At 42.9% G+C, this 21,547-nt stretch overlaps 1 protein-coding gene across 1 annotated transcript; it reads left to right on the forward strand.

Moving 5' to 3' along the window:
- The first annotated feature begins 8,930 nt into the window (after positions 1–8,930).
- On the forward strand, positions 8,931–13,297 carry LOC119154017 (S100 calcium binding protein P). Its single transcript, XM_037401088.1, has 2 exons — positions 8,931–9,521; positions 13,018–13,297. Exons 1-2 carry the CDS (start codon positions 9,384–9,386, stop codon positions 13,165–13,167), a joined length of 288 nt encoding a protein of 95 aa, XP_037256985.1. The 5' UTR covers positions 8,931–9,383; the 3' UTR covers positions 13,168–13,297.
- Positions 13,298–21,547: the final 8,250 nt, after the last annotated feature.

A 21,547-nucleotide genomic window follows, 5' to 3' on the forward strand; every position in this document is an offset into this window, starting at 1 on the left:
TTTTCTTCCTTTTGAAGTTCAGTTACTTTAAAATCTTTGGTGGCTTTTATCCTGAAACTCATTATTACAGATGTGTTTCCTTTACTGCACGGTGAAACACTGTCATGTGCCATGTTGCTCTGAGGCTCACAAACAGGACCCTCAAATTCCACAAACCCTGTAACTTTGTCCCCTACACAAGAAAGTCATGACTGATAAAAGGGATGGTGGCTTTCAGGCCATGTCCCTGATCAAGGAAGCACTCAGTTATGCAGCAGAGCTGTAAGTGGGTGCAGTAAAATTTGGGTTTTTCCATATATTTCTGGTTACTTTTCTATTTAATCACGATGAGGAGATGTACAGTATTCAGGGAATTGTTAAAGGAAACCACTAAATTAAGAGATGCCACCAAACCACAGTTTCATAGTCTCCCAATCATATTTTCATTTCAACACTATTAAGACATTGTTGATTCAATGTGGTTCCTACCAGCAAAGAATGCTGCCTCGTTAACCGCTGCTCATATTTTGTATGTTAACACGGCCATTTCTAATATCTGGCAGTTGGAGACCACCACATTTATCATGACCTATTTTTATCTATGGCTGGCAGTGGCTATGAGCCAGCAGGGTATTTTCAGAGCTCCTTGGCTGCCCTACTCGGTCAACAAGAGTTTGACACCCATACATCATGCGCATTATCTTCTGTACTTCTGTACCACTTGGATAGCAATAAACCCTTCTGTTTTGCCTTCTTCATGGTTGTTTTGATAGCTTTAAAACAAAAAAAAAAGCTCTGTAATTAACCTCAGGATATTCTACCATCCAGTATGATCTCAGTTTTAACTGTCCATTTCACTGTTCAGTATATAATGAAGCCCATCCACATAACGACAGAACTTAAAGAGAATCCTGGGCCTTTGCTTTTAGCCAGTTTTGGTCGTTATTCCCTCTTCAACAGGCTGCTGCAAAGCGATGCTTCCACTTTGGTTTGGGGTTCAAAGTCCTGTGTTAAGCACAGGCTAGAACACACTAATTTAAGAGCAAGGCTGGCACAATGTATTCTAAAGCCTCGTATGTGTTCTGCCTTACTTTCAATGTCTCATCAATGTACTTGGCTTAGTCATAGTCCTACAGATGAGGCTCATCCTCTGTTCCTGTCACAACCCTGGTTTGGAGAGCTGGTGTAGTCAGCTTGAGACTACACCCCTGAACTCTCAGACTTCCTTACCTATTGCACAATCGTCCAAGGACATACAGCTGAATTAATCTACCTAGCACTTAGGCAGCTAGTCTTAGCAACTGGGTATGGATTATTTCAGTCTGATTTGAACCACAGTCTTTTTCAGAGCCCTGGATTGGGGTACTTTCCTCTCATAGTATCTGTAGAAGAAGAGTGTGGAGCAGGTATTCCTGGCTCCATTACATCAAGGAACCTCAGTAGCAGGCAGGATGATGAGGTGTCCCAACCAACGTATTAGCAAAATAGTCATGTTTATGTGTGATGCTATGACTAATGTGTTTGTGCCTGATAACGGTGCTGTCAGAACAGCAATGACGTTGTCATGGTTTAACCCCAGCCAGCAGCTCAGCCCCACACAGCCGCTCACTCACTCCCCACCCCCAGTGCGATGGGGGAGAGAATCAGAAAGGTAAAAATAAGAAAACTCATGGGTCGAGATAAAGACAATTTAACAGGTAAAGCAAAAGCCATGCACGCAAGCAAAGCAAAGCAAGGGATTCATTCACCACTTGCCTTGGGCAGGCAGGTTCAGCCATCCCCAGGAGAGCAGGGCTCCAGCACGGGTAATGGTAACCTCGGAAGACAAACACCATCAATCCAAACATCTCTCCCTTCCTCCTTCATCCCCCAGCTTTATCTGCTGAGCATGGCGTCCCATGGGATGGGATATCTCTTGGGTCAGGTATGGCCAGCTGTCCTGGCTGTGTCCCCTCCCAACTCCTTGTGTCCCCCAGCTCACTCGCTGGTGAGGTGGGGTGAGGAGCAGAAAAGGGCTCGGCTCTGTGTGAGCACTGCTCAGCAGCAACTAAAACATCCCCATGTTACCAGCACTGTTTCCAGCACAAACCCAAAACATCGCCCCATTCTAGCTATTATGAAGAAAATTAACTCTACCCCAGCCCAAACCAGCACAGATGCTAACTTTGTTGACTAAAATTTGCTTGAAACCTTGTTTTATTTAAAGTGGTTTCTCTGTACTGCTGACATCAAGAACCACTGCAAAACTGCCACTATTCTCAGAAACTCAGCAGCTACAGCCTAGGCTTAAATTGACTTCAGGACGTCTTCCTTCGACTAGTTAAGAGCACTCTCAATTTAAAAACACTCCTCCACCAGGCAGGTGCAACGCTGGATACAGACTGTGCCTGCAGAGAAAGTTTGAAAACAAACAGGATGGGTTTTGTCTGGATTGTAATTCTTGCCTAGTTCCTAGCATTGCTTGGGAAATAAAAGTTGAAATCAATCCTTCGTCTGAGCTAAAATGTTTTAATCCATTTCTCTATTAAAGACTATGATCTTCAAATAGATCCCAAATTTACAGAAAAATACCACCTGAGGGGCAATGGTTGTGTGTCTCAGGGTCCACAAGGTCCATGTTTCCACCAGCCTAAGCCGGGTGCTATGTTGGTTTTATTCTGCCTTGATGAACTGGGCTTTCAAACCCAAATGCAATTTTGTGTGCTACATCTATTTCACCATTAGACTCCAAATCAAGATATATTGCCACATCCTCTACAAATAACAGCAGAAATAAACCAGAGAGTAAATCTGTAAGATGATCAGAACTTCTTTTTGCCATCATGCTTGTCTTGAGTAGTTATAACGAAGGCAGTTGTAAAGGGATTTTTCATTATTATTTCTTTCAGTAAGCAGTCTTGTTTCAGTATTCTGTAAACAGAAAAAGGCAAATACAACTGACAAATGATTATGCCGATCAAAAGAGCACTAACCAATTTCTCTGACCAAGAGAAAGGGCTGGTGAGCATGTATAGATGCTTCTCATTTTGTGCATAATATGACATACTGAGGTGGGAGGAAGGATTTTGCTGAACTACCATGTTCTAACAATGAGGCTTTGGCTAAGTTGCTGTGGTGTGGTGCTGAGCACTGGTGGATTTTATTGACTGACAGGATGTGACAAGAATTAATTCCTTGTCCTTTTTGCAGAGTAGAGCCAGTTGGCAGGGCTTGGCAACACCTTATACAGCCAGAGCTGCTCTTATCAAAGTTACTTCATAACTTTGTCTCAGGAAGCAGTCAGCTCCACAGAGGTAGCAAAGAGTAAAAAGGGTAAGGTAGAGGGGGAGTAAGCACAGCACCTGTGCTAAGTATTATTAGTGGACTAAGACAGAGGTTAGAGATATAAGTAAGCAACATAAGAGTTCAAAATAATAACAAAGAATTGGATCTGCCTGGTACAGCTGCTCTGAAATGCTCTGTTATCTGCTGATGCACTTGTCCTAAACTTAAATGACCAGCTTCATGAGCCGGGAATGCTGCATCAGTGCATTGCCTGGCCCAACACTACTGTGTCCTAATCACGGTTAGGGCTTCTGATACTGCTGTGGAAATAAATCACGAAAGCAAACAATAGGTATTGCTCCCTTTCTTACTTTGTAGCTTTTAATTCTGGAAAGAGGAAAAAAAAATCACCTCTAATGAAGGCATCAGGAAAAGACCAGGTAGTAAGGTGACGAACACTCCAGAAATACCAGTGGGTTGATTGGATTTTCTCCGATAGAATAACTCTCAGTTTAGCAGCTGTACAATATTACAACTTGTTGTTTTCAGTTTCTTTTTAAATACAGACTAATCTTAACCTAAAGACCCTGGGTCTAATCTAAACAGGGACTGCTATCACAGAAGAAAGGAAATGGAAAGAGTAGCTACCATTTCATTCAAGCTCTGTGGGGGGAAAAACAAGCTGGTTGCCTCTGGGTAGAAACAATAACAACCGGTTTCTCATCTTGCCCTCAGATCTGCAGCGTGGTAGCAAAGTTAGGTGACTGTGGGGACCTCAGACAGATGCAAGCCATCTCCACGGCACCATCACCAGTGAATGCCACACCAATGGCTACTCTATTAAATACACCCGGTAAAGTCCACCTAGATAGATTTAAACATACTTAAAAGACATGTTTTGGCCAAAATAATACAACTCCTTTATTTATATCCATGACTGCATTTCCTCAACACACTCAAGCATCCTCTGGCTTTAGGTGCAAGTCCGTTCATGGTTGGGACCCTCCCTGTGAGTCAAGGACCCTCCCAGTCCTGTGCAGGTAATTTTTTATTTCCGTGTTTGTTGAAGACTTCCTCTTTTTCTGAGAAGTGAAACCTGAAGTTAAATGGTCTGTTACAAAAGCATGCTCTGGTTCCCATTTCCCACCCCATCTTTTGGTATTTCTGAGCCCAGTGCACTCATTTGCTGCCCTAAGGACAGAATATCAGTGTCTGCCTTCTGAAGAAGCCCGTCTTCTTGTCGCTTGCACTGTGCCCCACTGTTACTTTCTGGATCAAATTGCCTTGTAAATCTTCCTGACCATGTATATGGGTATCACCTCACTTTACACATAATTCTTTGATAGCAGGTCAGCTCTTCTCATTTCTTCAAAATATGCATAAACTACTATTTTAAAATGAAAAAAAAAAAAATATGGGGGGATGCAAAGGTTTTTTCTTGCTGGGTTGCCTGCATGGACACTCCATATGAGACAACTTTCTCTTAGGGATTCCTCCCTTCTGAGAAAATGTTTTTGTGCAATAAAGGAAAAGGGAGTATTGCTTAGTTCATGAGAACTTAACACCGCCAAAATATTCCTTTTTGCATACAAAGGTCTTTTGAAAGCTTTCTTGGAATTGGCTCAATCGATCATTCTTGCATATCATTACATCTCTCAAACAAATAGAACTTCCCTTAAAAGGTTCACTTAATCTCTTTTGAAGTTTACAAAACAACCATACTCTCTCACAGCTCGTTTCCTTTTTTCCTTTTCCTTTTTATTATTTTCTTTTCTTTTTCTTTTTTCCTTTGTCCTTTTTTCTTCGTCCTTTTCCCCTGTTCTTTCCAACCATACCACAGAACAACTTTTTATGGTGCTGACCCCAGCTCAGCAGGACTGGCTTATATCTAAGTAGGATTTTACAAGCATTAAGGTAGAGCAATTGACAGCTGGGCTGCTTGTGCAAGACTGGCGGAGGAATCACGGTACTTAAACATCATGACTACAGCACTTAACTGGACAATATTCAGTTGCCTTAGGGTGTGAGCTCTCTTTCTATCATTACAATAATTAAAAAAAAAAAATAGTCCTGTAAGCTTTAATGTCATAAACCTTCAAACTGAAGTATAAAACCCCTGTAAAGACTAGCATCCAGGAAATTATTCAATTGAGGATTGAAAACCAGACAGAAGTATTTACATTGCAAATATTAATTTATTGGCTGTAATATATTCATTGGTTTTACGGTCTAATCTGGCTATGTCTAGTGTGCTAATAAATGTGTTTGAGTAGAGTCAATACATGATGATGAAAGTCTGTTTCCCATGGCACAGCTTTGCCAGAGAAGGGTGCTGTCACCCCAACTCTCGGCTCAGAAAGTCACGCAGCCGCTTAGCTGACCTTGGCCCTCTCCCTTGTAGCTGCTTTTAAACTTTACTTAGACAGTACGTGAGCTTATCAATGACATTTGTGAAATACATTTTATGGATATTTTGAGAAGTAATTGATAACAAAATCATGAATACCTATAAATTTATAACTAGCAGAACCTATACAGTGTGTCACTGAACATGACACAGTGCTTGTACTACTCCTGTCTATGCCTCATCAGTGCCTGTTTAGTCTAATCTTTCTGTGTTTTGCAAAAGAATGTAGTAATGGTGTCATTTAATCACTAAAGGTAAATAAATTTACCATGCATTGCAGAAATGAAATGACCTTTATAAACTGTTAATCAGACTCAGAGCAAGTTTTCAGAAGCAGTGCAAAGGAAAACATTGCTCTTCGTAAAGTGTGTTGATACTTAAACTTCAACAAACAACCCAGGACACTGGAAAATTTGAGGGTTTTGATAATTTTATCTCTGTGTGGAGCATGCAATGCTTGTTTATGGTTCAGAGGTTACCCTCTTGTTAAAAGAAAAATAAAATGCTTTTCACACTGCTGCCAAGATACAACTTAAGAACAACAGCAAATTCATTATTTCAGGTTGTGTTTTCTTCCTCCTGTGCTTCTTCCATTCAGATACATAAGAGATTTGTGGAAACTGTCAAAAGGTCCTTCTCAGGAAACTTCCTGTACCTTTTGGAATAAGCTGTAAGGAGTGATAAGAAGTTTACCATTCCAGCTATCCCATTCAGCTGGCTGTGACACATCAGGCTCTTCAGAGCAGAGCTGATAAATGTATTTATTCAGACTTTTCCAAAGCAGACCCTGCTGCAAAGAGCACAGGATAAAATTTATTCTCTAGGAGAAAATCAGCACAAGGTCACACAAATCTCATGTAAGCCTGAACATCTGGCCAAATGCCACAAAATTTGATTATATCTGAATGGTTTTTGAGAATTACGTAAGTGACGGTCCGCATTTGTATCACATAAATATTTTAAACTTTTGGCCCAAGTTAGGAACAACAAGACCTAATTCTGTATAAACCCTCAGTAAATACGCACCCAAGCTGTTGCCTATACCATGCTTGGAAGAAAGAAACCTGAAAGAAGCAAATAATGGATCTTGTTTACATTAAAATAATAATATAAAATTTAAACAAGCCCACAGAAAATGGCTTGTCTCACCGGGGAGATGGACAGATGTGTTGGCATCAAAACACCGCTTGCTTTCCTGTGTGTGCCTCCTATTTGTACTCTGCTTTGGTTTTGCAAACACTCGTAATAATAGTCCATGCCTTGTGCAGAGAACTGCTATTTTTAATGAAACACAAATTGTAAGAAAATATTTAGACAATACAGAAAGTGTGAATTGCAAAGTCTGAGCAGCACTGATGCATGTGCACATGCATGAATACAAATATGACACATTAACACCAAAAAAAAAAAAAAAGTGACAGTGTACCATGGTGACCTTAACAGTTTGTGGAAGTTCAAGCCCCGTGGTTTATTTTGTGTTTTAATACTTTTGAAGCTGTCTTCTCAAAAACTGCGTGTCACCTGAGCTTGCAGAGGAAAATAGGTCAAGAATGAGGGCAGCTTTTCTGCCAGGTTGATGGCAAAGGTGTGGGCATACTGATACATTCTGTTGGCTGAAGCTGATGATCTACCCCTCTGCCCTTTCGGGGCACTGGTTTTTCCGTCTGTATAACTAATACCAACGTCCATGATTCAAAGTAATGAAAATGCTTGAAGTATACGTTTTACTTTGATAAATTTTACTTTAGAGGGAGGAATTGATTTTTCTTTAATGGTCATGTTTAATATTCATGTTACAGCTATATGCCGGAAGAGGACAAAGAAAAGTTCCTGGCACTTGACACGCCAGCAACTGCTATTGTGTGTGTATGCAAACACCAGATGTTGTCCTTAGCTAACAAGGGCGAGTTGTTTGCTCTTTTCTTATTCCTTCTTCTGAAGTAACCCCACAGGTTTCCACATATTCTTTAATGCGAAAACTTCAAAATTTAATTAAAATCCTTATCCACTTCATGCACATCAGTGGCGATTATACCATGGGGTTAAAGTCACGGGAAGAAATAGTGCTTATGAACTGTTTAAATAAAGTGTACAGCCTTAGCTGTTGCCATGATTTTCTGGGAAATGCAAAGTCCCGTGTTGGAGAATGTAAGATGAAAAATCATGGGTGTTTTGTTTCAGAAAAGTACTAGTTTTCTGTGTACTTGTGATGTGTAGTCTTGCTCTGACATGTTGTAGATGTTGGACAGATTTTGCCTGGGGAACAGGCAGCTACAGACATCCGGGAGAAAGAAGTTTAATTTGAAAATTTTTTTCTTAATTAAAAACAATTTTTTGCTAACCTGTCTACAGCATAACATGAGTGGAAGCATCTTCAAGCATGCAGAGCTATGTCCAAAAACATCCAAACGCAGGTTTAATTTTGGGAATCTGTAGTCAGGGTCTTCTACAGAGAACACATCACCCTGGGGTCCACCAGGATTATTCATGCATGATGCCCTAGTTTTGATAGGTTCCCCCAAAGAATTTGTTAGACTGTGTCTGCTCTGAAGACTCTAGTGTAGATGTAACTCACCTTAAGTGAGCTCCTCCAGGTGTAGGGTAGCCCCCAAGTTACCCTGCTGCTTGGCCAGAAATTTTGACTTGTTCAAAAGTTAGCATAGCTGTAGCTGATCAGCTTCCACCACCTGAGCTAACACTGTCCATGTACGGCTCAGCTCCCTGCACAGACCCTCAGGCAGCTCTCTTGTGAGTAGGTGTGGGTCCCAGTGTCCCTGGTGTTTTAATGGTGAGGGACCACAGTTTTCAAGCAAATCACAAAGTTCATCAACAGCCACAGAGGACCACAGGATTTCAAAGTGACCTTTTGGTTTCAGTACAGCCCATTTTATTGCAAGGTTTGATGCTGCGTAGGGTCAATAACAATTTATTTCACTGCAGATCAAGGTGGACTTTGCTACTGGCTGTTTGCTCAAGCTATCAGATTTATTCCATCAGATATCCCCATCTGAGCAAGTTCTTTGTGTAGCAGATCTGCAAGGCTTGCTTTACCAGCCCTGGAGAGAAGCTGGTTTATCAGACCTGTTTCAGATATCCACTATGGAGGGAGTGCAAACCCAGGGGGACTAAGCCCTCTGCACGGCAGACCTCTACTTTTCATCCAGTGAGTTTCAACCCCATTGTGTGCTAGTGAGCCATCTGGTCTGCCACAAGGTCCTCTGCACGGCAGAGAGGGCAGTCTGTGCCTGCTCTGGGCTCAGCACAGGCAGCACCAGGCAGAGCCCCTGCGGTAGTGAGGAAGGAGATGTTTCCCTTCCTCCTGAGCAAGCTAGCAGATACTCTGCTGAAGCTGGGCTATCCACTCCCTGCTCAGATGGGGATATCCGAAGGAACAAATCTGCTTCTTGAGCAAACAGCCAGTACCAAAATCTGATTTTCCTTGGGCACACTGTGTATCTTGAAGGAGAGGCTGTTTTCTACTGGTGAGCAACTGGTTCTACCAGCCACACCAGAGTGATAAAGCTTGAGTTTTGAATAGCTGTCAGCACAGAGGCATGTACTCCAAGCAGTGCTCAGATACGGATGTTTGCTAAGGCATAACTGTCCCTCTGGTGTGCAACCATTGATTGGATGGACAGTTGCATAAAGGATCCCAGAATAAGACCAGTCACCATCCTCTGAGAGAGCCCTGAGGCTGTTACTGTTCAGAAGAAAGCCAGACTCCAGCAGCAACATGTCTCAGCTGGAAACCGCGATGGGAATGACCATTGCTGTCTTTGACAAATATGCAAAGGCTGATGGCAACAGGCAAACCCTCACCAAAGCAGAACTAAAGATGCTTCTGGAAAAAGAGCTCCCAAACTTCCTCTCGGTAAGAGAACAGCACGGTATCGTTTCTGTGTAGCTGATGTAAGGGCTGCCTGCAGATACAGCTTTTAGTGCATTATAGGGGAAATTACATCTGGAAATACGCAACTGTGTGTAGAAAAAAAATGAATAAAAAAGCCTTTGCGTATGCTGTGTGAAACTGATTCTAATATTCAGGGCCATTCCCTGTTTAGCACACTCACCGGTCGAGTTTTCAGGACAATGGCTTTGAAATAGACTGGGTTTCACCTTCAGAATTCACCTACTTCTGTTTATCCCTAGATTTATCAGCTCACATCATGTCACAACTGCTGTGAAGGTAGTTGTGTTGTTGCCAATTGAAGATCTTGATTGCAAATAATTATACACTTACTTTCTCTAGGAATTTAAACTACATACTCAGTATGCTCATCAGATTTACGCATAAATGAGAAAAACAGATGAACTCAGTATGAACAGTTTTGCATTTGTCTTTAATACTAAAAGAAAGACCTGAAAAAGTATTTTACAACATAGATTTGTGTGTGATCATCAGGTGCATTTAAGTAGGTTATATATATAAAAACAGTAACTCTTAGCAGGTCTTCAAAATGCTTAACATCTTACAGTAAATACTCCAGTGTTTAGCTGCCTGGGAGACAAAACGCTTTTCATTTCCAATTTTTTTTGTCTGCTTCCCTTCACTAAAAATCCAGAAAACACCTTTAAATGTCTTGTTCTTTCCACACAGGAGCAATGTTTATCTAGATGTACAGCTATTGTTCTTAAATGCAAAGGCTAGAACCAAATGTTCCAAATGTGGCTACCACTTTTTGTATCCCGCATAATTCAATTTTTTAACAACCATTTCAGGGCACTTGATACAAATAAATATGTTTCTATGCAAGCTATATGAAATCACTGTTTGAAATCCACGCCTACTGGGTTTACAGTTCAGAAATGAAATGCAGATGCAATACTCAGAATGAGAACCTGGATGGCTCTGGGGGAATAGAGGAAAATATCTCTGAAAAAAACTCTGTAAAACACATTCGTGGTTGTGACCCAACAGCACCACAGGAAGCATCCTGTTCCTCCTGATCATGGAGATGTGTGTTACCTATAGCAAACACCCACAACAAAACCTCAGTTCTCAGGGCACATGGAAATCCCCCAGAAGCTTGACATTTGGTCTATGTAAGGCTGGGGAGCCACTGTGCTAGACAGCGGCCAAATGGGACGATGTGCTAAAGTTCATTTCTGACTACGTTTACTGGCCAGGCACCACCTTTTCCAGTTCCCCACATTGGCTCTACTTCTCTTCTGAAACTGCTGGGAAAACTCGAATTTTCTAGGAAGATAATTAGCTGCATGTCCTCTTATGTTCTAGTCTCCGTCTCTTTCCCATTTTACCTATTCTAAAACGAAAAAAATAAACAAAACCCCAAAAGCACAAAATAACAATTTATGCCATTACTTGAATTTAAACCAAAAATGTCCTGTCTTGCAGACTAATAACTGCAAGAAAGAAACTGAGAACATTAGTCTGATTTCAGAAAAAAAGTTTAATCTGCCTATTCCTAACATTTATATTGATATTTTTTTATTTGTAACAATGTTCTGGGAAACAGAGTCTTTCAAATACTCATGTATATTTCTGGCCTTAAAATTGGTCATTGCTGACACAGCTCACAACTATCTGGAAAGGGCCTGAATCGGTTAGAGGCAGGAATAAATCCATACCACAGGACTGAAGGACTGGACTCAGTTATAAAGAGTTTCCAAAAAATAATTCCCAAGTGTGCATTTCAGAAGTAATTCAGAGGCTAAAACTAGTTCATCTGTTTCACTAAATAATTTTAAATATTTGCTTAAAAAATTAAAAAGGATTGTAATTTGCAAAGTGAAAAGGAACAAAACCTTCCAGACATATTCATCACTCAAATCTAGGGAACTGGTTCAATTTTTAGTGATTTTAAACGTGCCTATATTTAAAGTGAAACATGAAATCACAGAATGAGAAATTTAATTAGAACATGATCAAGAAGTGCTTTCAGATTTCAATTAAGGTAGTAATTATTGTAAATGTGTGGAAATTTTTCCAAAGTTTATATAATGTCTATCTCGTATAATACCAGATTTATTTTTTGTTTAGAGTCAACAAAATCCACAGGGTTGTTTCCTATATTGGATAAGTCTCTACTGCCATCACCTGCTTATTTTTAAAACTGCGTTTTCTAAAATCACTGGAGATAATCAGTGCCAGGACTCCAGCCAGAAAGCCCTCCTGTAAGCTACTTTAGAGAAAACCTACTTTTTCATATATATTTTTTGGCAAAAGTTTTTTTTAAAAACTATTTTTACTTGGATGGTGCCTTGCTTAGCATCAGTATCGAGTTGTACTGGCTCATTCAGTCCATCAGAATTATGACAACTTAGAAAGATAGTTCTGCTATTTTTCGCTGCCGTAACTGAAGCTTAGCATCATGCTTGCTTCAGGAGCTGCCTCCCCAGATGTTGGCTCCTGCGAGCAGCTTGTGCTGGGCACCGAGGCCAGAGGCAGCTCTGAAAGCACTTTTGAGGCTGTTTGCATCTTTGCTGGGGTGGCGGTATTTAATGAAGCTTAAATTTGACATTTGCTCCAGGAAAGCATTGCTTTGCAAAACTGCAAACTGCCCAAGCTCCAGCCGAGCCTTTCCAAAGGAGCAGATGGGGAATGCGTGGCATTCAGCTCAGCTGGGTAATGTCCTCAGGGCTTCGCATTACACAGCTTTAATTATGACACGTTGTTTTAAACTTAGAAAACATGCCTTTCCATGCCGGTGCATGACCACAGCTCTCACGTGTAATAAACCCAGAAGCACATGCTTTCGGGGCCGGGGTCTGCTGTGCTTGCTGCCGCTGTGCAGGTGGTGGGCAGATGTGGGTCTGCGCCCATGCCATGAGGATGCTGGGACTCATCCCTGGTCCTGCTGTCACCCAGAGCCCCCAGCCTGGGCCTGAGGCCAGCAGCAGCATGAGTTCCCATGGGAAGGGTGTGTTTTCCAGGCAGCTGGAGGAGGAAACAGGTAGCTCCCACCGAGATGGGGAGGTGGAGGCACAGCAGCCCCACGTCCCACACTGGGCGCTGAGCAGTTGTCTCAGCCAAATACAGTTCGAAGGAACTCATGGCTTGATACCCAGAGATTTTAATGCATAAAGCATGCAAAGAGAAGAAAAAAACCCAAAAGGTTTCACTAACAGAAACATGATAACCTGTTACGCTAGGCAGGCTAACAGCGGGGCTGCGTGCAGGAACCGTTACACCTCCATCATCCCCCCAAAAGCAACTCGATTGCAATCTCCCACAGAAAGGTACAATGCACCCGAGCTGGTGCCAGCCTCACAGTCCCCAGACACATACACCCGGCCTCGGCGAGGGCTCGGAGCCCCACCAGGCCTTGTCCAGGGTGCAGGCAGTGATGTTGCTGCATGGGGGCTTGTGCCACCTCTCACTTCAATCTGCTCTTTTCCTTTTCCAGTCAGCGAAGGACAAGGATGCTATTGATAAAGTCTTCAAGAACCTGGATGAAAACGGTGATTCTCAAATAGACTTCAAGGAATTTGTCATCTTTGTGGCCACTCTGACTTGCTGCTGTCACAAATATTTTGAGCAGAAAGCAGCCAAGTAATTGTCAAAACGCTCTCAGAAGCCTTTGCCTGTGCTCCATATGCTCGTGGTATGGATCCCTTCGCTCCTTCCATGTGCTGCCATGCAGTTTACAAGCATGCTGGGCTGTAAAAATAAATCCTACTGTGCTTAATTCCCTGTCTTGAATGTTAATTTCTGCTCCTTTGTGGAAAAACCTGGGCTTAACAGCTCCTACTAACTCACATTAAGTAGTTTCTCTCTTTCTCTGCTTTTTAAAATTCTGTTCTTAACCAAAAGTCTCAATATTCATCTCAGTGCAGAGGATGCACAAGGGTAAGTGCTGCTAGAGCCAGGAATCAGCTAGAGGCTGCTTTTACACAGCACCATCTCTGGGATGCAGCCTGTTGAGCTTCAGCTGACAAAGGCTGCAGCCTAAATCCATGTGTGTGCCACCAGGGCTGGATGGGATCCAGCTCCCCTGGGCAGCCATCCAGCCTGTTTAGTGCTCTCACCTGTGCAGTTGTTGCAGGGCTGCCATGTAGGATCCTTCTTGGTTAAAAAGACATAGCAAACCCAAACACTTTTTTTTTTTTTTTTTTCCACTGCATGGAGGATTCTGTGCAGTTTTATGTGCTGGTGAACCATTTCACCCAGCTCACATATATTTACTTTCTATAACATGAGAAGGCTTCTGTACCAGTATAATGATATTGCTGCACCATTGGCAAGGTAGGTAGGGTTGTACACTATAACCGTTTTATTTAAAACAAATTTAAATACCCTCTCAAATAGCAAGTCATAATATTTTTGCCTGAAACAAGGCTAATGGCAGCAATTATTGCTTCTTTACCTGAAAAATGTCTGTGCAGAGAAGTGGAAGAGCTTGCTTTCAGCGGAGCAGGCAACAGACAGCAGCTGTGACTCTGCAGCTGGAGCAAGACTGAATCAATCTGTAGTCTGAAGCACTTTGCAGGTGAGCATCCCAGTCCGGACTGCAAAAACATCCATTTTAGTTCCTTTGTCTTCAGAACAGCCCCGTTTGGTGCTGTTCCTATCTTATGCCAAGAGCCAAGTCATTCCCTGTGCTGCTGCAAGCACAAACGTGCTGTGCAGGTAGAGGTGTCGCAGCTCCCTGTGCAGCTGCACGCCGCTGCTTCGCAGCACTTCAGCTCCGACTGGAGGCCCCGGCAGATCGCCCAGCACAGCAGATGTACGAACAAGGGCTCTGTAGGTGCAGAGCACTGCTTTAACTGCAAAAACATTTTCCTCTTCCTCCTGAAGCCTGGTACAATGAGCTGAGTGACCACAGTTGTGTACCTGGAGCTGGAACAAGATCTTAGTGTCACTGTGTTTTCTGAGTCTGAAGTTAAACCACAGATCTGACCCATTCATAGCTGTGTATGATCACACATGTTTAAGTGCGAGATCTTCTGGGAAACCTGCTGGGAAAAGTTTGGGCTCATTAGATTACTTCAGCCTGTTTTAATCATTGCAGGTGTCCTTTTATCTAGCCACCTTCAGTCCCTTGGTTTAGCTGTACCAACTAAACACCACTTAAAACTTGATTGCTAATACCAAGCGCACAGCACCCCAACGCACTTTAATGGACGCGACTGCCAGCCGCTTTGGGAAAGGCTCTTCTGTGCCCTGGCACTGTTGTGTCAGATCGAGCAACCGCATTCCAGGGGCCAGGCACTGCTTGGTGAATGTGGCTCTGTCCTCACCAGGGTTGTCCAGCCCCAGTAAGTCTTCAGAGTCTCCCATCCCCCCCACACTACACGTGGCTGGTGTACACACCAGCACTGCACCTGGCACAGACACCCACGGAGGGATCCCCCACCCAAAAAGCGTTAGAGCCACAACTGCTGTGAGTCAAAGCAGCCACTGGTGCAGCTGCAAATGGCACTGCAACAGGTGCTGTTAGCCTGCGGTCACAGACCATGCCTAACATGCAACCAAAAACTAGTGAGTGCTGCCCACGTTCATGCCTTCTCCCTGGCACCTTGCTGAGAACAGCTTCCCAGCTTAGCACAGACCTACAACAAAGAAATGATCAGTTATTCTCATTCTCCGACAGACTTCATAAACCAGTATCAGTGTGTGCAAGAGATCGCTCAAAAATGAGGAAGCATGTTTATGTGTGTGCGTGAGCATGGCTGTCCCCTGCCAAAAGGGACAGCAGGGATTTGTCCCCACTCCAGCACTGCTACAGACTGAGCTCTTGCAACCCACCATTTTGAGTGAGGGTCTGCCTTCTAGCCCCCAAATCCCTGTGGCACACAGTCGTGCTGAACAACACTCAGAGGGTTGCTGAGTTCCTGGGTGGCTGGAGATGGACTGCACCACAGATATTACGCTTGCATAAGTAACATGACTTGCTGTATGGGCAACAGTAGTACAACAGTAATATTTCTCTGCACTACCTACTAGTCATGAAGATGTGCAAAATTCTTCCCAAATTAGCCTTTTTTTCAGAGATTACTCCATATTATTTCAGTTGTTTGAGATACCTTTACAGCTCTAACCCAGTATGCCCCTGCCCGATGGCTGCTGTGCAGCTCATCACTTGCCAGGGCTGGCAGATTCCAGTATCACATCACTCACTGTTTTGTCAAGGCTATAAATGAGAAAAGTGTTCTCCTTATTGCAAAGGAAGTTGATTATAAATTACAGAGGTAAATTTCATATATTGTCTACCCAGCTAGCTAGTGGTATAAACCATCTCAGGTGAGGAAATTTAGGTGACACCTGCCACCGATTGATTGGGGTGTCCTAATTTTTTTGAAATGTATGTTTCCTTTTCCTTTTCCATTAGCATCTAAAACGTTTCCTCTACATTGCTTTGTAATACCCATCCTCACTGAAATTATTTCTTTTTACCACTGTGTGGCACTAAATGCAGCCTTTTTATTACCCACTGAGCCCAAAATTCCATCTATCATTATTGAGACAGAACATAAAGAATTTGTGTTAAGATTTTTAACAAAATCAGCAGTGTTCTTAACGTCATGGCAATTTTATTTCTAAATAAATAGTGCATGTGCCATCGACAGCATTTCACTGGTTGCAGTGGGAGCAGCAGGAGCCGAGGGCCACACAGAGGCTCTGTCTCTTGGGCTTTCAGTAGGGTTTAGTTGCACCATCCCAGACTCACCCTTGTGAGTTTCCCCTTGTTTGTAGCAAATCCTTTGTGCAATTTATTGTAGTATCATTCTACACCACATTGAGATGTCTTTTAAAACATATCTCTTAAGGAGAATGTTGCTTGTCAGCCAAGAGCGCCACCTTATTTTAGTCACTCCATTTTATCTATCGGATTTTTAAAACCATGCTATTCAGCGGTAAAAGCTGTAATTTACCCCATGTTTCACCTTTAATACCTAAACTTCCAGGGTCTGGTGTCTGATACCCACACAATTTCACTTTTTCTGTAATGCCATTTTGCCCGTTTCCCTGATATTGTGCAGGGTTTTTTCTGCACTTGTAGGGTGCTTGAAGACTCAGTTTACACTGCTTATCTGCAGCTCTGCTCACAGCAGCCTGAAGCTGCTTTGTCACCGCTCCACCTTCCAAAGGGTAACAACCAGCTGTGATGAGTTCCAGCATCTTCGCTTCCACGAAGGAGTACCTGAGCCATTACTCTTGCCACCAGCTCAAGTGTGCCATGAAACCAGTGCAATGTTATTTTTCTCGTTGTTCCTGCAGGTCCCAACCGTGCAAACTCTTACACTTGTGTTGAACTCTCGGTAGGCTCCCTGGTCCCACTGGTACCTGTGGGGACACCAGAAGAGCTCAGAGACCGTGCCCAGGAGCACAGGGGTGCTGTGTGCTGGTTTGCTAACCAGAGGGAGCTGTGCATGTTCAGAGCTGCAGAAAGGAGGAAGAAAAGGTGTTTCACTGTGGTGGTTGGTGGTGGTTTGTTTTTTTTTTTTTTCTTTTTCCCTGCAGATCTTTCAAAAGCTGTAACTCGGCGATGAATATTCATTTCAATGTAGTACTGAAAATTCAACTGATGACACCTCAGAGACAAAATGATCCAGGAATAAAAGAAATTAACATATAGCTCCCACCTTACCATAGAAAAAAAATGACTTTTCAGAATATATTATTTAACCTAAAAGCATTTGAGAAGAATCACTTTAGTATCTTTCAATCTGTTAATTTTCTTCCCCAGTGTTACTAGTTTTCATTATGAACCCACAGTTTACCCAGAATATACCGTATATTTCATTCCCCAGGTAAACTTTTGTTACTCAAGGTTTGAGCTGCAGAGATGCTAGACCTGGTTTTATACCTACCATTTAACCTCAGCTCTTAGGCCTAAATGTACTATGTAGGATAAGATAGTATAAGAAACAGTATAGGCAGCCGTAAGAGAAAGGAAAAGACAGGACAAAGAACAGCTCAGCAAATACGAGCTAACAATTGCAGACGGTGCATGTTTGACTTAGTTATGTCAACAGAAAATAAAAGATATGGGAATGGATATCACCAGAGAACAATGATATAGGAAATCATAACCTGTGATGAGTTTCAAATTAGGGAAGGCTTAAAGACAGAGGTCAGAAAGTCAGCTAAGCAGCAAAGCAGCCAGCAGGTATTTTTGTTACACAGAAAAAATAAATTTGTATTAACAGTAGATACCTTCTACAGATTAAGGTACTCCAGCATCTATAGTTGCCATTTTGAAAAGTGGTGGGATACTGTTAAGGCTCTTCAGTTTTTAAAATGTCACATTGAAACCTTGTTTCTGAGTGTATATACAGGAGAAAATAGGAATAATGTTACTAACCCTGAAGTCACTTGTGGTCACTTACATTGAGGTTTTAACTCAAAAGGTTCCTCATTATTTTACCTTTCAGGTTCACTGGGGCTCATGTTAAAAAACAGTTCACCCAGCCAAACATAGCGTTCATCTCCCCAGTAAACCCAGTTTGGGGCTGGAAACTGGACATTCCTCCCTACAAGCCCTCCGAGCATCCCATGCTAACAATGTGCACCTTCAACACTTGACCTCCAGTGCCAAGACCAAACTCCTTACAAAATACATTTTAGCTGCTGGTTTCCTTATAAAAGGTGGGTAGAGGAGGAGGAGGAGATGTTACCTATCTTTTATGCAACAGTCTTACCATGAAACGCTCCTGTAGGAGCTGGGAAATAGCATTCAAACCTTTCCTCAGCTGAAACCCACACACACCAGCTCAGTGCGCTACGTAGCAGGAGCTGGGGTAGCAGGAGGTCCAGGGAACCTGCCACCAGCTCCCTCCGTCGTGTCAGGGACCAGTGAGGCTGAGGAGGCCTGGAAAAGGGTGCATGAGAAGTAGCACATGTCTGTAGTCTGGTAGATAGAGCACAAGCTGGTAGTGCAGGTGTCTGTGTCCCAGATACACTGTAAGGGCAGGTTTTATATTTTAGTTAATAACTATTTAATACAAAAACCAGAGCTGGCATAACTGAAAAGATACCCTTTGACAGGCGAGCACCCAGGCCATTGAATGGCAGAGCTATGGTCGCTGCTTTGGTCCTCTCTCTTGGACCACATTCTCTGCAACAGGCTGAAAAGGTCTCAGCAGAGGAGAAGAAGGAGCATCTCCTCTTTCTCCTTGTCCTCGTCCCCTTCCTCATCATCCTCCTCACCCTCCTCCCTGAGGGAGCATGTCCTCCTCCTCCCTGTAAAATGGTGTGAAATGGCAGGTGGATGCTCAGCCCATCACCAGCAGAGTGGAAGCCCTGCTGGCACATCTCCCCCACCTTAACCACTCAGCAGTGCTTGGCAAAGCTCTTAAATGAAAAAAACAAAACAAAACAAAACAAAACAAAACAAAACAAAACAAAACAAAACAAAACAAAAAACCAAAAAAAACACACCAAAAAATCTGCCTCCTACTCAGGTACCTGGAGGGAAGGACTGAGATCTCTGTTTTGCTAAGGAGGGTTCAAAGCTGCAGCCCAGGTGAGGTTCGGAGCTTGTCCTGTGTCCTCTGGGACACCACCTGCTGCCTGTGTGCATGCAGATCCCCAGCAGACGGGTTTGTGCTTTTGGGTCCCCTTCTGAGATACCTTCCCCATGCACTGGGAGCAGGGCCTTGGGGTTTAGCACAGGTTTCTGCAGTCTGCTCAGATCCACCCACCTGGAAATTAGTCATTCCAGCAGCTAATTGACTACGCTTTTGTACAGCTTTTCCAGGCCATTTTCTCCCCCAGACTCATTCCTTTTTTTTGCCTTCCTAGTCAATATGGGTTTTTTTTACTCCTGTACCAACATGAAAACCTCTGGGTCACAGCTCCATTCTGGAAGCTGCTCATCATTTGAAAGGAAAGAAAACTTCATTTTTTTAAGGACACAGCTCTGCTGCTCTCAATAGGTGCACATACCATACTTTGCTGCAGGACTAGGCACCAGAATATTCTATAAATATTAATTTATCTTAGTAATTAGTAGTAGATGTTGCCTAGTAAACCTTTCCATTATATCCAAATAAATGTACTGATTTCCTTTTCCCTCGTGATTTTATAGCTTCCTATTTAGATGCAATTGCCTATATCATTTTCTTTTGTTTTATGACAGGCAGAAGTAGGTCTCTAAAGTATTAGGTAGCTATTCACTGTTGCAATCAGAAAGAACAAAACGTTCCTGAAAAGAAATGGGTAAGAAAACTGAGCAGCAATGTGCTGCAGGAGCCAGGAACTTCCTCTCCAGGATGTAAGTACAAGCACAGAGAGACTGAAGCAACCTGCAGATAACTGCCACGGTTTTAGCCTTGCTCCATTGTAGGGTTTAAATCTGATGGTTTGGAATCCCAGGATGGTGGGTTTGCTTTGGAAGCATTTTAATGTTCAAATATTTATTCTCTCTTAGTGCCGTGAAATCCTTGTTATAGTGATTATAGCTCCCTTCTTTCTCTTCATTTGCAAACCCTACTCTGTAATTTAAGTCTGTGATGCTTTGACCAAGTAGCTTTGGATGAAGGTGTTCTGGAAGCCACCAATACATCACAAAAGTAAATTTTGTGTTTTTAAATTAACTTCCTCACCTATGCTGACCTTAGACAGTTCAATTTCCCCATACTTTCCATGAGATTTCCTCTGTTAGTGTCAAGTTAATAGGTTTAAAAGGCCAATCAGTAAAACCTGCAGAACAGGTAAAAGGGCAAAGACCCTGTGCCCTCTGCTGCTTTTTCTGCAGGTACTAAGAGGCCTGTCTGAAATGAATATTTAATCTCCCATGACAAAACCAACTTCTTCCTCCCCATCACTGATATCCCAAAGGAAACAGGTGAGAGAAAGAGAAAGCCCAGAGATGCAGCTATAGGAGAGCTGGAAATGATAGAATAATATTATATATTTTATGATAATATATTATATATAATAATAATAAATAATTTAAAAAATAAATCCCAAGTATATCAGGGATGATGCTAGTTGGTCTCTGAGAGCCCTGTAGTCACAGGCAAAGATGCATGTCTTACCTGGGGCTCAGCCTGCAGCTGGGGCTGGGAGAAAGGGAAAGCCCAAAGCTGCAGTTTTAAGGTGCTGGAAAGCACCTTCTAGAGTTAACTTGGGGCTGCTGCTTGATTTCACTACTGCAGAATATGTGGTCTGAACACAGAGCTGGGTGCACGGCCAAGTGCCACCTTACACTCCAAATTCACAGGGATGCTGAAAGCCTCTCACTTCTTAGGCTGGAGTTGTTCCCAGCCACCACCTCAGAGGCAGGAGGATTTTAGTCCAGTTTTGGCCAGGGTAAGTGCAATTCCTACAAGCCCAGCTACTGCCCTACTGGTCTTTCAGTATGAAGACTGTCGGCTTTCTCACATCACGAGGCAGCAGCAGATCCTCGCTGACAGTCTGCCCTTGCTAGCAGACTCTGCAGGCACATTGCCTCATCTCCACGAGCTGGAGAGGCAGGGAAGATAACAAAGGGCAGGATAAAGCCAAGGCAGTGCAGCGGGGTGAGGCAGACTGCAGAAAAGGGCCCTTTCCCCCAGCTCTATTTGAGCTGTATCCTTGTTTTACCCTGCTTTCCACATTTCCCCTCCTTTTCCTGTTTTCTTCCTGCCCAAATAGGAAGGAGCTTTTTAGTGGAAAGATGCTCTGTGGTGTATTTTGTAAATAACAAACCAAAGCATTTCACTGCTGCTAAGTCCCCCAAAATCAAGTAAAAGAACTGTCCTCTTCTTGACAGAGGCGGCTGCTATTTTGGCTCACGGTTCAGGCAGCACAACGTAGTCCTTTCTACCAAGTCTTGCACTGCTGTGTGGCAGCTCAGTCTTTCAGCTCTCAGAGAATGAACACATTAGGAACTGAATATAAGCAATGTTTTCTTCCAATTTGCTCAGGCTATGCCCAATTACTTTATTAATGGACTGGTTTGCAGCAGGGTTCAGATAAAACAAAGCTGTGCTTTAGGTTTGGTTTTG

This window comes from Falco rusticolus, chromosome 1 (genome assembly GCF_015220075.1).
Source record: "Falco rusticolus isolate bFalRus1 chromosome 1, bFalRus1.pri, whole genome shotgun sequence".
NCBI lineage: Eukaryota > Metazoa > Chordata > Aves > Falconiformes > Falconidae > Falco > Falco rusticolus.

Bases quoted from the DNA above. Each gene is read 5' to 3' on its own strand.
- LOC119154017 (XM_037401088.1), top strand. From the start codon at position 9,384: ATGTCTCAGCTGGAAACCGCGATGGGAATGACCATTGCTGTCTTTGAC. The intron at 9,522-13,017 runs GTAAGAGAACAG...TTCCTTTTCCAG, and splicing joins AGCTCCCAAACTTCCTCTCG to TCAGCGAAGGACAAGGATGC.